The sequence below is a fragment of the Artemia franciscana genome, unplaced genomic scaffold (assembly GCF_032884065.1).
Source record: "Artemia franciscana unplaced genomic scaffold, ASM3288406v1 Scaffold_2665, whole genome shotgun sequence".
NCBI lineage: Eukaryota > Metazoa > Arthropoda > Branchiopoda > Anostraca > Artemiidae > Artemia > Artemia franciscana.
The window spans coordinates 18493-35073 of NW_027063467.1; the positions used below are offsets into that span (position 1 = coordinate 18493).

The 16581-nt window shown below is 32.7% G+C and overlaps 1 protein-coding gene and 1 long non-coding RNA gene across 2 annotated transcripts; one reads left to right on the plus strand and one right to left on the minus strand.

Moving 5' to 3' along the window:
- Nucleotides 1-2649: 2649 nt before the first annotated feature.
- LOC136042980 (smad nuclear-interacting protein 1-like) lies at nucleotides 2650-3024 on the minus strand. Its single transcript, XM_065727877.1, has one exon. The coding sequence runs from the start codon at nucleotides 3022-3024 to the stop codon at nucleotides 2650-2652; it is 375 nt and encodes a 124-aa protein (XP_065583949.1).
- Nucleotides 3025-5283: 2259 nt separating this feature from the next.
- Nucleotides 5284-14283, plus strand: LOC136042979 (uncharacterized). Its single transcript, XR_010621521.1, has 3 exons — nucleotides 5284-5403; nucleotides 8346-8424; nucleotides 14006-14283. It is a non-coding gene; the product is annotated as an uncharacterized LOC136042979 (long non-coding RNA).
- The last annotated feature ends 2298 nt before the right edge of the window (nucleotides 14284-16581 follow it).

Genomic DNA, 16581 nt, shown 5'->3' on the forward strand with positions numbered 1-16581 from the left:
TTAATCCTCCATAGTCTCCAAGGAAATAGCTGCAAGTCATGAATTCCCTCCATTGTTTACAGATAGTAATAGTTATTGAGAAGTATACTGACTTTTTCAGGGGGGATTTTTCTAGTGGCAGGAGGCGGGGATTGTTGGTTATTTGAGAGTATCTTTGATAGAGGAATTAATTTCGGAAAAAGAGAATTTCCCTGATTTTTTTTTCTCGATTTTTCAGTTTTATTTTAAAAAAACAACGAGAAATTAAATAAAAATACAATTTTTTTAACTTAAAGTAAGGAGCAGCATTGAAACTTAAAACTATTAGAAATTATTTAGTATATGATTGCCTCCTCAATGCCTTGGTCTTTACGCTAAAGTATTTTTAGTAATTTCAGAAGAGCTATTTATTCTAAATAAACAGCCTTTGTGATTAACGGGCCATTCTTAAAGAAATGGTACAAAATTCAAACAATAGTATAAAGAATGAGGTTTTAACAAGGGGATGAACCCCCTCATATATGTAATAAAATATATGAATATATAAGTTTATTACGTAAGTTATTTTGTAAGTTACGTGCATTTATTAGTAATAAAAACGCTCGTAAATAATATCAAACGTTCTAGTGGCCTTTTTAAGCAGCCAAAAAAGTTGAAGGGCACCTAGGCCCCCTCCCCGCCCCATTTTTGTAAGAATCAGAAGCATTGACTCATGAAAATGTAGGAATATGAAGTTTTTCTTGCATTTTTTTCATTGAAAGTTTAATTTTGTAAAAGTAAAAAAATCTAAGGGATAGTTTTTTTTATATATTCTTCTGTTCTTTTTCAGGCTAAAATAACAAAAATAAATTGTATTTTTCTACAATCTATAAAGTTCTGTTTACATACCAGAACAGTTTTTTCCAGATATAAAAGTTATTGTTATTATACTTACTTTAAACCCCTCCTCTATTTGTCAAATGAAATCTAGTAAATTTAAACATTCATAAATGTCTGTAAAATATCAAAATAAATTTTTGTGAATTTTTGTAGGGCTTTCCAATGCGGGTATAAATTTTACTTTTAAGTCTGGCCAAAAAAAAACAACAAAATGATTGTGTAGCACGCTAGTAAAGTTTATGGACGTAGAATGAGCGATGACGACGAAAAGACCTTGATAGAATTAAAAAAGGTCGAAAAAAAGGACAAAGAAACCACGCCCTCTGGTCGGAGATAGAATTCTTAGCAATTAAATAAAAAAATATTTTTTCAACTGAAAGTAAGGAACCAAATTAAAACCTAAAACAAACAGAAATTATACCATATATGAGGGGGTTTGCCTCTTGTTCAATGCCTCGTTCTTCGCGCTAAAGTGTTTTGATAACTTTTAAAAAGTTTTATACTCCATCAAAACGGCCATTGTGTTTCAGATGTAATTCTTTAATAATTGGGACACAGAGTTAAATTTTAGCGTAAAGAGCAAAGTGTTGAAAGGGGGTTAACCACCCTCATATACAAAATAACTTTTTTTCGTTTTAAGTTTCAATGTTGTTCCTCACTTTTAGTTGAAAAGTGTTATTTTAAATTCAATCTTTTCTCTTCAAATACTGCCGAAAAATCTGGCTTTCCTACTTCTAAAATGTCTTTCTACGCAAAAAATCTATCAAAGTAAAGTTTGTTCGACTTAAATTAATCCCCTCTTCCACTGGAAAATTCTCCCTGGACAATTCGATCCTGGCTGAAAATTTCCCATGAAAATTTCTTACGGACAATTCCACCTAACAATTTCTCTTTAGTATACTTTCATTGGAAAAAGACATTAATTTCTAGTGGTTTTTAAGTAATTTCAGATATCCCCCTCTGTAAAATTTGTTTTCTGGAAATCTCCTCACCTCCAATGGAAAGTATCTCCCACAGAAATTTTCTCCATCGAAAATTTCCTGAAAATTCCCCCCTCCCATAGGAAAACCTACAATCCCAACACCACTGAAAATTTTTCCTGCAACATCTGCACATCTTAAATTTAGTCGGCAAAGACAAAGTTTTTTTTTTCGCGTTTGTGCTTCTGGATTCGCTTCTTAAAGGATTTTGGCAAAAATCTTGCTATAGCATCAAGACCTAGGTTTGACGAAATCACTCCCCACCTCATTGTCATAATAATTTTGCTCGTTTTAAGTTTAATCTTATTCCTTACTTTCAAGAAAATTTTGTGTGGATCGAACTTTTCTCAGAGGAGTTTACGGTGAGAGTAGGAAATTTTTTCATGGAGTGCCACATTTCCTGCATTGTTTGAAAAATAATCAAAAATTAAATAAAAAATAAATTATTTTCAGCTGAAGGTTAGGAGCAACATTAAATTTCGAAACCAACAGAAGTTCTTCTAATATGAATATGAAGAAAATATAGCTCCCCTCCTCGATTTCGCTTGTTTTGCGTTTGACTGTTGCTGCTTCCTCTCAGTTGAAATTTTTTTTTTGAATTTAATCAACTGAGGCAAAGATACAGTGATTTCAGACTAAAGCATATTTTAAACATTCCAAGACTTGAGTGAAACGACCTCTTAGTATCAGAAGCCGAAGTTTCTGAAAAGCAGTAAACAAAAATTAACAAGAACTTAACAATGTAATTCAATTTTCAAAAATAGAAATAAAAACGTATATATACAGAATCAAGATATAAACTAAATTATTTTTAAATCTGATTTAAAAAGACAAAGTCTTCTTGGTAATCATCATCGAGAATGTCATCTTTGCTTTCATCATGAAGCAGAACATATTCTCTAGAACTAAAGCCAAATTTAAGCACATCTTTTTCTCGTAATTCAACATATCTTTGAGGTTCAATTGGCTTATTATTCACGAAAGTTTCATTGGAAGAGCCCAAATCAATAATATATGGCCTTACGGCTCTTGCCCGTCGTCCATCAGCCTTTTCATAAGGGACGAGACGGTACTGTAAGGCGGCATGCTGTTTTGAACAGGAGGGATGGTCTACTGCGAGGTCACATACTTTTCTGTCCCGGCCAATTAAATAAGCACTTTGTCTATGCATATAAAGAGTTGGCATATTTTCATTATCTTTAAACACATAAAATCTCCAGCGTTTTTTTGGAGTACGGGCTTAATTAAAATAAAATTAAAAATTAAATTAAAAAATTTAATTTGCCTGTTTTTTTTTTGTTTAGTTTATTATAATATTTGTTCCTTCGGCTAGGTGCATACACAAGTGAATCCTGACCTATACCTTTCCTCTATTTCAATTATGGAAATGTTTCAAGATTTTTCTAAAATAAATTTTTATAATTGAATAATTGAATAAGTCACCTACTGGTCGAATTTCTATTAAATTCCCCTTTCTCCTACGCCCAAAATTTTTCTGTGCGTGAGTTTCTTCCCTAAGTCCGCCCAAGTCTTTGCAAGAGTAGTCCTTTCTTGTTCGATTAAATAAAAAAAACAAGTTTTTTTAACTGAAAGTAAGGAGCAACATTAAAACTTAAAACGAACAGAAATTACCCCGTATATGAAAGGGGCTGCTCCTTCTTCAATGCCTTGCTCTTTGCACTAAAGTTTGACTCTTTCTCTCAACTCTACTTTTTAAAACAGTGAAAACTTTAGCTTAAAGAGCAGGGCGTTGAAGAAGGAGCAGCCCCTTTCATATACGGGGTAATTTCTGTTTGTTTTAAGTTTTAATGTCGCTCCTTACTTTCAGTTAAAAAACTAGTTTTTTTTATTTAATCTCTGAACGTTTTTTAGTTAATCCATGTTTTGATTTCGGCTCTCCGCAGATGAATAATTAAAGCAAAATTTGCATATTTATTTATTTGGCTAAATGGATTTCCCATAGTTTTGATCGAATGATTTTGCGAAAAAAGGAGGGGAAGGAGGCCCAGTTGCTCTCCAAGTTTTTGGGTACTTAAAAAGGCAACTAGAGCTTTTAGTTTTTACGAGCGTTTTCATTAGTAAAAGATATACGTAACTTACGAATTAGCTTGCGTAACAAACTTATATGTTCGTATGTTTTTATTACGTATATGAGAAGGTTCGCCCTCTTGTCAATGCCTCGTCAATAACTCTATGCATTAAAGCTAAAATTTTGTCCCCTGAATCACAAAGGCCGTAGAATAAATAGTTGAAATTACTAAAAATCCTTTAGCGTAAAGAGTGAGGTATTAGGAGGAGGTGAACCCTTTATATGCGTAATATTTTCTGTTCGTTTCAAGTTTTAATGCTACTCCATACTTCCAGTTGAAAAAAACTTTTTCATATTTATTTTCTCATTGTTTTTTTAAATAATGCTAGAAAATGCTGCGCCCCCTTTATGGAAATCTTCTTCCCCCCATGACAAATTCCTCCATGGAAAATTTCCCCCACATAGCCCCCTCTTATCAACTCCCCCCTCCCAACCAAAAAATCCCCCTGAATACGTCTCTACATTTCCCATTAACCGTTAATATATGCAAACACTGGTCAAAATTTGCAACTTGCAGCTCTTTCCACGGGGACTGTGGGGGAGGAAGTCGTCCCCAAAGACATTGTTATAAGGTTTTTATACTATGTTGAATAAAATGGCTATCTCAGAATTTTGATCCGACTACTTTGGGAAAAAATGAACGTGGGAGGGGACCTAGGTGACCTCCGATTTTTTTGGTCACTTAAAAAGGGCACTAGAACTTTTCATTTCCGTTCGAATGAGTCCTCTCTCAAAATTCTAGGACCACTGGGTCGATACGATCGCCCCTGGGAAAAAAACAAGCAAATAAACGCGCATCCATGATTTGTCTTCTTGCAAAAAATACAAAATTCCACATTTTTGTAGATAGGATCTTGGAACTTGTACAAGAGGGTTCTCTGATACGCTGAATCTGATGGTGTGATCTTAATTAAGATTCTATGACTTTTAGAGGGTTTTTCACCCTATTTTCTAAAATAGGGCAAATTTTCTCAGGCTCGTAACTTTTGATGAAAAAGACTAAATTTAATAAAACTTATATTTAAAATCAGCATTAAAATTCGATTCTTTTGATGTAACTATTGGTATCAAAATTCTGTTTTTTAGAGTTTTGGTTACTATTGAGCCGGGTCGTTCCTTACTACAGTTCGTTACCACGAACTGTTTGATACTTTAATCATTACCTCTGAAATACCCCTCCTTGCAAAGTAATGCTTGCTTCAATGGCTAGACAAAAATACATCTTACTCAGTTTGATAAACATGCCAAATTCAATGTATGCACTTCACAGTATCAAGGGAATATAAAAGCTGAAGAAAAAGGTCGCTGAAAGATTAAAACATGAAATAAAAGCATACATCTTTGAAAATCCAGGTGAAACGAGTTTGAATGGATCAATCTTTCTTTTGCTTCTTCTTTTTGCTCGTTCGAAAAATGTACTAGTCTGATTCAAGTTCTTGTGAAGTGAACATTAGGAAAAATAATCCCAATTGTATAGTAAGTCCTACTTCAGCTGATTTTTGTTCTGGGGCTCATAATAGGAGAGAATTAAGTCAGGGATAATAGATACCATTAGTTTTACTTCTGAATATAATTGTTAATATTGTCAAAAATCTTGCTGTTAAAAAGTGTAAAACCTTTTTTTTTTTACAAAATCTGTTGATGATTTATTTTAGTAAATTACTAGTAAAGCTTTAGCACCAAGAGCTAATGATTGGAGGATGACAACAAACCCCCCACCTAAATCCCTACCCCAAAATAGTGAGGGATTCAAAAACGGTGATGCTAATTGTTAATTTTGATTTTTTTTTGCTGTGTTATTTTTCATCAGTCCTACGCTTTTAAACTTTTACGCCTTTTTTTTATTTATTTATTTATTAATACCAAATACGGTAAGCTTTCAAGCTTGTCGCAATAAACATAATAAATAAAAGTTATGACAAAACTGACAACATAATACACACATACAAATCAATGAAAATAACGACTACAACAAACACTGACAAATAATACTATAAATTATTTAAAAGTATGATTTACTTTGAAAATTTGTTTGTGCTAGTTGTGTTTTGAATCTGTTTATGTCATCTGTTAGAAATGTTTTAGGTGGAAGGTCATTCCATGGCTTCCCCACCCTGCTGTAAAATGAGTGTTGACCTCTTTTTTTTTGCTGTGTTATTTTTTTATTTATTTATTTTCTTTATTTCCCTCAAAAAATGAGGAGTACGCTACAATATAATATAAAGAAAAAAACAACTGATAACACTTACAATCAAAACCTATCAAATATTGATCCAACACTTAAGAACGACTACAACAAACACTGACAAATAATACTATAAATTATTTAAAAAAAATGATTTACTTTGAAAATTTGTTTGTGCTAGTTTTGTTTTGAATCTGTTTATGTCATCTGTTAGAAATGTTTTAGGAGGAAGATCATTCCATGGCTTCCCCACCCTGCTGTAAAATGAGTGTTGACCTTTTACCACCTTTCAGCACAGCTTTCACCTTAGCTGATTCTTGAACTGACCTGAACTGAGTTTTTTGGGTCAAAGTCATTTGGGAAAAAGCATAGACATGAACAGCTTTAGTATCGGCTCGTCCAATTAGTATCGAGTTTTAAATTGTTATTTTAAAAATTATATAAATATTATTCTAGAATGGTACCAAGGTTCAATTTTATTTTAAGTGAGGTTTAGAAATTGCAAACAATGCAGCGATCATTGTCTGAACATGATCTCTAAATATTTCAGTTTTCTTTGATCTACTGATAGTGCCTACGTGGGAGGAGACCAAAGACCTAATCACACTCCCATAATTCTTTATTTATATTATTTAGCCATTTTTTTAACGCAATGTATATATTTGTTAATATGGGTGATTTTTAGTAAATTGATATTTGTCCCCTCCCCATAAATAGTCTTTCGTAATAATTGTCTCCGCAAATAAGTCTTTCGTAAGCATTGGCTTTTTGTATACACTGCAGAAGCCCTGTAAGTATCTAGTGGTGTCCTTTCAATTTTTCGGTTTGAAAACAAATTTGTAATATATCTAGTTATATAAAAATTAGTTCATACTGTGGCTGCTACTTAATTTTTGAGACTTGACACGTTTTTATGTCACACAATCAAGTTCAAAAACAGAATCGTAGGAGTTGTTTTTGGAGACTGTATTCTAGATATATGTTTAATGTCGTTTTTTTTTTTTTCATTCCTTGGGAGGTGGGGTTATGCTAACAGTTAAAGAATCAGCTGAAATTTTGATTTCAGCTGAAGCCTTAAAAAGAAGAGAGTATGCTTCCTTGTGGGCACGATTTTTGAAGAATACAAGTTACATTATTAGCTTTATCACTATAAGAAATTCAAAAGACCCGTTAGGCACTGGAGCCTTAAATTTTTTGGGGAAGTTCTTATGCCTTTATAGAGTGTCGATACATGTTTTCTCGCTCAGGGGCTTTCGTTTAATTGTTATTGAGCTTTGTTTTACTAGTGAACTCTTCTTTGTTAGTCAAGGAAAGGATGTAGTCTTACTAAAACTCTTGTTACCGAAAGTTGTGCCCAAGCCATAGTCTAGTCAAAATTGTGGATAAAAACAGACTACTCCAGACCACAATGCCAATAATTATATCCTGTGCGTAGTTTGGTAAGTTGGGCTACGTTCAACTTTCAAGCACGACTGTGTGATTGACCAATCAGAGTGGAGATCAAAGGTAGATTTTTCACAGTCAGAAAAGGGGGAAACTTTTTGTGTGGTTAATCTGCCAAAAGATATAAACACACAGTTTTTGAAGAATATACTTAAGAATAAATTAGGGTTAATATAGAATTTTCAAGCCAATTCATGCCTTTTCAGTTTTCCGCCTCTTGAACAAAAGTGTGACATTAGAATCAAGGGAGAACCCAGATCATCCACAATTTTTTTTTTTTTTTTCGGTTAGTTAACTATCGTTTGGCTTGGGCATTATACATTTTATTAGAGACATCTTTTACACATAGTGTGACAAATTTAAAAGAATCTAGATCGAACTCAGGTTATTTCTGAGTTATGATCAATATAGTACGTTCTGTATTTTATTCTCCTTTTTTCTAGTTAACCATTATTTTTTTTAGAAACATACAAAAAAGAAGAAAGAAAGTGTCGTATCTCTTGTCGAAAAGAAGCAAAGGTAAAAATGGAACACGAAAGAGGTGACCGTAAATACGATAGAAATAGCGTAAGACCCTCTAGTAGGCGAAGTCATGAAAGACAACAAGACATACCATGCGGCATTAGAATAAAAAAAAGGCCTTTAAGTCCTGAACATACAAAATGGGATAGTGGAAATGAAGCTCAAGAATACGAAAGAAAGAATGATAAGAATGATAAGAATTATGATCAATATAGTACGTTCTGTATTTTATTCTCCTTTTTTCTAGTTAACCATTATTTTTTTTTAGAAACATACAAAAAAGAAGAAAGAAAGTGTCGTATCTCTTGTCGAGAAGAAGCAAAGAGGAAAAATGGAACATGAAAGAGGTGACCGTAAATACGATAGAAATAGCGTAAGACCCTATAGTAGGCGAAGTCATGAAAGACAACAAGACATACCAAGCGGCATTAGTATAAAAAAAGAGCCTAGGCAGCCACCAATACTTTCTATGTTTGTTTCCAAGAATATTTTCGTCCGCAATTGTCACAGGCCCATTCACTGGGAATTTGAAAGAGAAATTTAACAAATTAATCTTCAGTTTTTAAGTCGCAATATACCAATAAGTGATAAAATAAGATACTTGGGCTGAATTTTGGAGAGGAAATTACTTTGGAATGAACATGTTGAAAGTAAAGTAAAAGTCGTCAGACAATATTCAATCAAATTGTTATGTGCCACCATAACCACTTTGGGTCTTAATCCATTTGTCATAAGAGAGTTATATAAAGCTGCTATTGAATCCACCATATTATAGGCAATACCTGTATGGTTTTTGTATGGCTGTATGGTATCTGTTCAAAGAACTTCTATGGATTTAATATCCAGCGTCTTTTTTATCTGCTAAAACTGATACAATAAGGGCTACAGCAGAATCCCATCCTATCGACTTTAGAGCCAAAGAGAAAACTCTCACCAGATATCTAAAGAGAGGAAGGCCTGAATAACCTAACCTGAATAACCATAAATTAAATGTACATACATATTATACTGACTCACAAGCACATTATGTACTCGGTGATTCCTTTTTACCTCTAATACTATAAATGAAATTTGAAAAACTTTACGCTAAAACCTTTATATTATATGGTATAAGTTATTCAGCCAAGCTGATAAGCCCTGAACCTTCAGTTTTTAATGATCATATTGACCTTCTTCAAGTTGCAAAACTTCTCCTAATTATTTTAAATTATAATATTATAATTTGAATATTAATGTTATTGGTTTATTAAAGAGACTCGGTATTACATTTCAGCCTACTCGAACCTAGCAGAGACTAGATATTGTGTTTAAAAGGAGTAAGGCTAGCAGCCCCCATGTCTTCTCAAGACCAGATAATAATTTGCGATTTAAACATGGATTGTCAGTTTTATATACAAATAAATTCTGATATTTATTTATTAAAGTCTTAACACTTCCTTATTTGTTAAAGTAAAACCGTGAAAATATTTAAAATGTATTTTGTTTAAGTCTGATTATGTTCTGGTCTGAGAAGGCGTGGGGGTTGTCAGGCCTACTCCTGTGAAGTTTTGCCCCTTTTGACTTTGAATCGGTTATTTTTTGTAATATTAGTTAGTATTGGGTTTAATTTATTTATTTATTTGTGGCAGTTTATGCTTAAGAAATTATTCAATTTCTTTTTTACTCATTTTAGCTTAATGGAGCTCTTTACTCTTCTTTGACAAGCTTGCTTTGTGAAAAAAGTTTTTAAAATCCATTTCTGTTTGTTTTTTATTAATATAGCCTTTTTGTGGGAAGAAATATTTAAATCTTTTTTTCTTTTAGATTGCATAGTTTTTTTACTTTGAAGATAATTTGTCTTTATTTTGGTTTTATGAAGCCCTTTACTTTAAAAAAACAACATATTTTTTGGATAATTTTTTTTATTAATTTTTACCAAAAAAGTCCTGCGTGAATGTCGTAAAGAATTTTATTTTTTGGGGTATGTCGTTGAGGAATTTTAGGTCCCCTGGCCTTCATCTTCCATATTAATCCCTTAAAGAGAGGGAATAATGAGGCCACCATTCTCACCCATTTTTGCCTGGCTGCTCATGAGTCACAAAAACGCATCCAAAGTCGATAATCATAGGCAGCCCAATAGTGCTGCCTAAGTAATGAGCGATGTGTTTTTTTTTTTTTTTTTTTTTTTTTTTTCTTTTTTTGTAGGCCAGGGAACTTCATAAAGAAGGAGATGTCATAGAAACTTCGAGAGGGGCTCGTTCAATTGGAAATTTTAAAGACTAGTGCCCCTTTTAATAGTCAAAAGCAATTGGAGAATATCCAGCCCCCTCTTTGCGCAAAAGATTGACTTTTTCTTCCAATTCCTTAAGAACTACTTTGAAACTCAAAAGTCATTTAATTAGGATCTGAAGGTTTTTAAAAGTACTAACAAAATGGAATAAGGGAGGGGGTAGCCCTCCTAATATATGAAATGCTTTTCAGTTATATTAAATTTTAATGCAGCTCATTACGCCCAGTTTATCAAATAAAAAACAGTTTTTTCAAGTGAAAAGAAGCAGCAACAGTCAAAATCAAAACGAACAAAATTTGAGGAGGGGAGGTGTTTCTTCATATATGGAATACTTTCTGTTGGTTTCGAAATTTAATGTTACTCCTTACTTTCAGCTGAAAAAGTTAGATTTTTTTAAAAATTTCTGATCGTTTTTCAAACAATGCAGGTAAATGTGGCTTACCCTCCATGAAAAATTCCATACCCTCACTGATCACTCCTCCGTGGGAAGTTCATTCCACATAAAATAATAACCCTATTCCATGTAAAACCTTATCCCCCACTTACGTAAAATTTCTTGCGGATGGTTTAGCCTAAAAAATTGTATTTAGGAAACTTTGATTTTAAATAGCCTTAAATTTCTAATCGTTTTTTAGGTCACTCTGGAAATCTCCTTTCTCTTTATGTCACTCCGGAAATCTCTGGAAATTTCCCTCTAAAAATTTTCCCGAATCATTCCCCCACAACATATGCACTTGTAAAATTGAGTTGACAAAGCGAAAGTAAGGCAAATAAATTTTTTTTTTGCTCCCCATGGAATACTCTTTCCGCGGAAACTAACCCCCGAGCACAAAATATCCCCTTCGAAAATGTGTGAATAAATCTCAATAATAAATACCATACACAGGCAATGGGCAAATTTCGTATCTTAAAGCCATTTCCCATGGGCTCTGGGGGTCTTGCTACTTTTAAAGGTATAATTTTTTTTCTACTAAGTTGAAAAAAAATCTAAAAATTCTGATCAAACTACCCTGAGAAAAAAAAATCATGGGATTTGGGGTAGTTGCCCTCCAATTGTTTAATGACTTAAAAACGGCATTAGAACTTTTAGTTTACTTTCAAATGGACCCTCTTCAGATCTTCTACAACCATTTGTTGAATACGATCATCCCTAGGTAATACAAACAGGATAAAACCAATAACCACGAATTCTTGATCGTTCTTCTGGCAAATAATACAAAATCCCACAGGTCAAACAGTACGTGGTAACGAACTGTAGTAAAGAGCGACCAGACTCAATAGCAACCGAAACTGTAAAAACAGAATTTTGATAACAATAGTTACATCAAAAGATTTACATTTTAATATGGATTATAAATATATAAGTTTCATCAAATTTAGTCTTACCCATCACAAGTTACGAGCCTGAGAAAATTTGGCTTATGTAAGAAAATACAATCATGGAATCCTATTTTCCCTAAAAATCATAGAATCTTAGCAAAAATCACACCATCAGATTTATTGCATCAGAAAACCCTATTGTATAAGTTTCAAGCTCCTATATACAAAAATGTGGAATTTTGTATTTTTTGCCAGAAGGGTGATCGTATTGACCCAGTGGTCCTAGAAAGTCGCGTGAGGGCTCATTCTAACGGAAATTTAAAGCTCTAGTGCGCTTTTTAAGTGACCAAAAAAATTGGAGGACACCGAGGCCCGATCCCGCTCTCATATTTTTCCCCAAGTCACCGGAAAAAATTCCAAGATAGCCATTTTATTCAAACATAGATGAAAAACCTAACAACTATGCCTTTGGGGACAACTTACTACCCCACAGTCCCCCTAGAAAGGGCTTAAGGTTACGAATTTGTTAAAAGCGTTTACATATAGTAATGGTTATTGGGTAGTTTAGAGGCGTTTTCAGGCTGATTTGTTGGTAGGGGGTTACGTAGGGGATCCTTTCATGGGGGAAATTGTCTTGGAGGAAGAGAATTTCCATTAAGGGGGCGCAGGATTTTCTAGTATTATTTAAAGAAAGAATAAAAAAAGATATTTTTTAAACTGAAGGTAAAAAGCAGCATTAATACTTAAAATGAGCAGAAATTATTAAGCACATGAGGGGTTCAGCTCCTCTAAATAACTTGCTCTTTACTCTAAAGTATTTTTAGTAATTTCAACTGTTTATTCTACGGCTTTTGTGATTCAGGGGTCATTCTTAAGGAGTTGAAACAAAATTCAAGCTTTAATGTAAAGAGTTAGATATTGACGAGGGGGGAACCCCCTTATATACGTAATAAAAACAGGCGAATATAGAAGTTCGTTACCTAAGTTAATTGGTAAGTTACGTATATCTTTTAATAATAAAAACTTTCCTGAAAAATTCAAAGTTCTAGTTGCCCTTATAAGTAGCTAAAACATTGGAGGTCAACTAGGCCTCCACCCCACTCCTTTTTTTCTCAAAATCTTTCGATCAAAACTATGAGAAAACCATTTGGCAAAAAAAGATTCTTAATTGCATTTTAATTATTCTTGTTTGGTTAGCCAAAATCAAAACATGTATTAATTCAAAAACACTCAAAAATTAATAAAAAATCAGTTTTTTTTTTTAACTAAAAGCAAGGAGCGACATTGTAAACAAATAGCCAAACTTACAATCATTGTTCTGAGAGCTGTGGAGGGGGGTGGATGAAATCCCCAAAAGCGTAATTACCGGATATTTCATACGTTACAGGAACTTTGTTAATTTCCATTTGAACGAACCCTCTGTCTATCTTCTTGGACCATTGGTTCAAAACCATCACCCCTAGGAACCCACCCCCAGCAAAGTAAAAAATCAACACACATCTGTGATTTTGTTCCTGGCACAAAATATAAAATCCTACATTTTTGGAGGTAGCGACCTGAAACAATTAGTGGTTCTCTAATATGCTGAAACTGATGGTTTGATTTTCATTTAGGTGTTATTTCCTTTTTTTGGAAGGGAGGCCTCCCCTTTAGAAAATCACGCAAATTTTCTCATGTTTGCAGTTTTTGAAGGGTAATATGAATCTTATATATTTGGAATTACAATAAAAAGAATATTCGTAATTCTTTTGATATATTTATTGGTGTCCAAATTTCTTTTTTTAGAAGTGCAGTTACTATTGGGCCGAGTTAAAGTTTGTTGTCATTCACCGTTTGATAATTGTACTGGCTCAATATATACGAGTATTTCATGAAAGTTACGCATTATATTCGATTCACCTAAACCAAAGACATTTTACTAGGCTTAAGATGTAGGCTATATAGTAATAAAACTAACACTTTTAATTAATATTGTATACGGAATAACTATATACGGGTAACATTATTTTCTCATGAAATATATTCAACTATCTCTTTAAAGGAAATTTTAATATTTACAGTATTGATGGTGCAGTAGGGAGTAGCAAAATCCACATTCCTCCCCCCCCCCAAGAAAAAAGAGATATTGATTTGCTGGAGCCTGAATCCAATCAATCCACTCAGCCCACTTGCTGTGCTCGGCAGCTTGGGCCTTCGGTTCCTGTATAATTTTATTTCTTTTTGAATCCTCAGTTGTTTTTTTTTTCCATTTTAATCTTTAGTACAAGTATTTCTTTTTCCTACAGTTTGTTAAGTTACAAGGGTTTTGTTTTATTTCTGTTTTTTTTTTTTTTTTTCAGGAACAAGAGATACGCTCCCGTGGTCTATTGACTGCTTGTATCGCGTGATTTGAATTATAGATGGCGCTACTTAAACACAATCACTGGATATAGCAGTATAGACTGCTTGGAGCTTAAACCAGGAAATTTATCTCAGATGTACAAAAAAAATAAGAGAATTGCAATTTTCCGTTGAAAAAGACATGAAATAAAAATAGCACTTAATGTTCACTTCACAAGAACGAGAATCAGTTTACCAACTACTTTTTGTAGACATTTTTTATATTAAATTCCTTGTAAATTTGTTCAAGTCTTCTCCTTTAGAATCAGAGCCATTCAGTAATATAGTATTAAATGAGGCCTACCTATACATAGAGTTTATTCTTTGCTATAGACCTTTACTACGTGTTCTCTCCTAAAAATTAACTTCCACATGCTAATATTTTAACCCATACCGACAAACTGTGGTATGGCAAACATGACTGAAGAACAAGATGTCTCCAGGTTCAGGACAACAAACTGACATAATTTATACATTTTATACTGAACTGAAGTCACTGAATTTAGTTAGGCGTTATAATACACACTTTTTTTCATATTGAAATCCTTTAAAAAGAAAAAGATAACTAAAACCTTAAAAATCCTGTTTTTATATTGAATTCGATGTAAATTTGTTTGAGTCGTCTCTTTTAGAAGCAGAGCCTTTTTGAAATATAATATTAAATGAAGCCTACTTATACATAGAGTTTATTCTTCTCAAAAATCCTCTATTACGTGATCTCCTAAAAATAAACATTCACAAGCTAATATTTTGAGGTTTTGAGACCATGTTTAGAATTAAAATCGAAAAAAAAGAAAAATAAAAATAGAAAAATATCGCCCAAAGATAAAAGTTTGTGTTCATGTCATGCAAAGAATGGTGGATAATTGTACCCAAAATCAGCTTGAGAAATTCCTCTTGGTATAGAAATTTAGGAATAAACATCATTTAAGGTACAAGCATTAATTGTAAGAGTTAAAAACTTTCCCTTTAATGAGGTTCCCTCATTAAATGAGTATTAGTAGGTACATATTGCCTTTTGGTCAGTTGAACATCCCACCCATGATGCCCCAGAATTTTCATCCTTTTACGGTAAGCCGTTCCAAAAATATTACTGAAACGCCCACTCACTGCATGCTCACTGCATATTCATTTCCTAAATAATAAAAAAAAAATAACTCATTGATATGGCTTAAAATTCTAGTCTAATAACAGGAATTGCATTTTCAGAACTTAAACCAGAGAAAAAGAAACTGTTAACTTAAATTTCAGATAAATTGCTGTTGGTGTAATTGAATGGAGCTTCCAGAATTTCTCCTCTATGTTCCAGATTCAGGTAAATGTTGTTTTGCCAAAATTTCACGAGGCATATTCTTAGACATAGAAATCAGAAGAGGATTAACAAGGAAGTCTTCCAAACAACCAGTGTTGGAAGAGTGTGTTTCGACTTAGTTCCAAACAGTTTCAATATTTCCCAATTTTTTTTGCCTTGATACTGTTAGTTTTAATAACAGCAATAGTATTAGTAGCATTAGAATTAATAGTAGTAGCTCTAGCTTTAGTGGCAGTAGTAGCTTTAGTATCATTTTATGCATAAGCATTAATTATAAGGGTTTTAAACTCTCCCTTTAGTGAGGTTTCCTGAAGATCAGCTAGAATGCCATTTGAAAAGACCGGGTTGAAAATTATGTTTTGAAAATTTCAAAACCATTCCGCCTAGTGAATATTAGTTGTATGCACAATGTGTTTACTGAAACTATTTTAAACTGTCTTAACTGAGACAGACTGTTCTTGCTGCATAATTAAGGGAAGCATCAATAGCCTAATGAATCTGATTGGTTAATTGTTTTTGTAATGAAAGTAAAAACGATATTTTAAATAAGAAACGTACATTAAAAAACAACATTAAAATAAAAACAAGGGCATTTATTATTTTTATTATGTTTTATTATTAAGTTTTATTTTATTATTATTTTATATTTTTATTATTATTTATTATTTTTACCATGCAACAGCCTAATGAATCTGTTTTTGTTTTTTTTAATGAACGTATAAACGACAATTGAAATGTATAACGTACAAGATTATTGCTAATTATCCTAGATAGTGCCTCTCCTAATCTTCATTGCTAAGGCCTCAAAATTGGCCTAAAACAAATAAGGCCTCAGACTAGTTTTTGTACATTAATTACAATTTAATTCTATTTAGGGTATTTGTAAATATTTTAATAATTCTTTTTATAAAAGCCTGTTGGTAGGATATGGAATCATGAAAAATTAGCATTTTACTTAAAGTAAAAAGACTCTAGGAAGGAAAAATTGCTATTCAAAGAGTCAAAATTAAAAATTAGTTAAATCTTGATAGATTCATCTGGATTCGGACGCTGGATTTATATTTTTGATCCTAGGTGCAGATGATCCTTTAAGCCACAGAAAATGAACACAAAATGAGCCTTGCTCCCGTTTTTCATATTTACCCATATCAACAAAATTTGGTATGGCAAACACAATTGAAAAGCAAAGTGTTTCCTGATTCAGAATGACAAACTGGCATAATT

What these genes read in the sequence shown, in the direction of transcription:
- LOC136042980 (XM_065727877.1), bottom strand. Translation starts at nt 3,024, where the DNA reads ATGCCAACTCTTTATATGCATAGACAAAGTGCTTATTTAATTGGCCGG.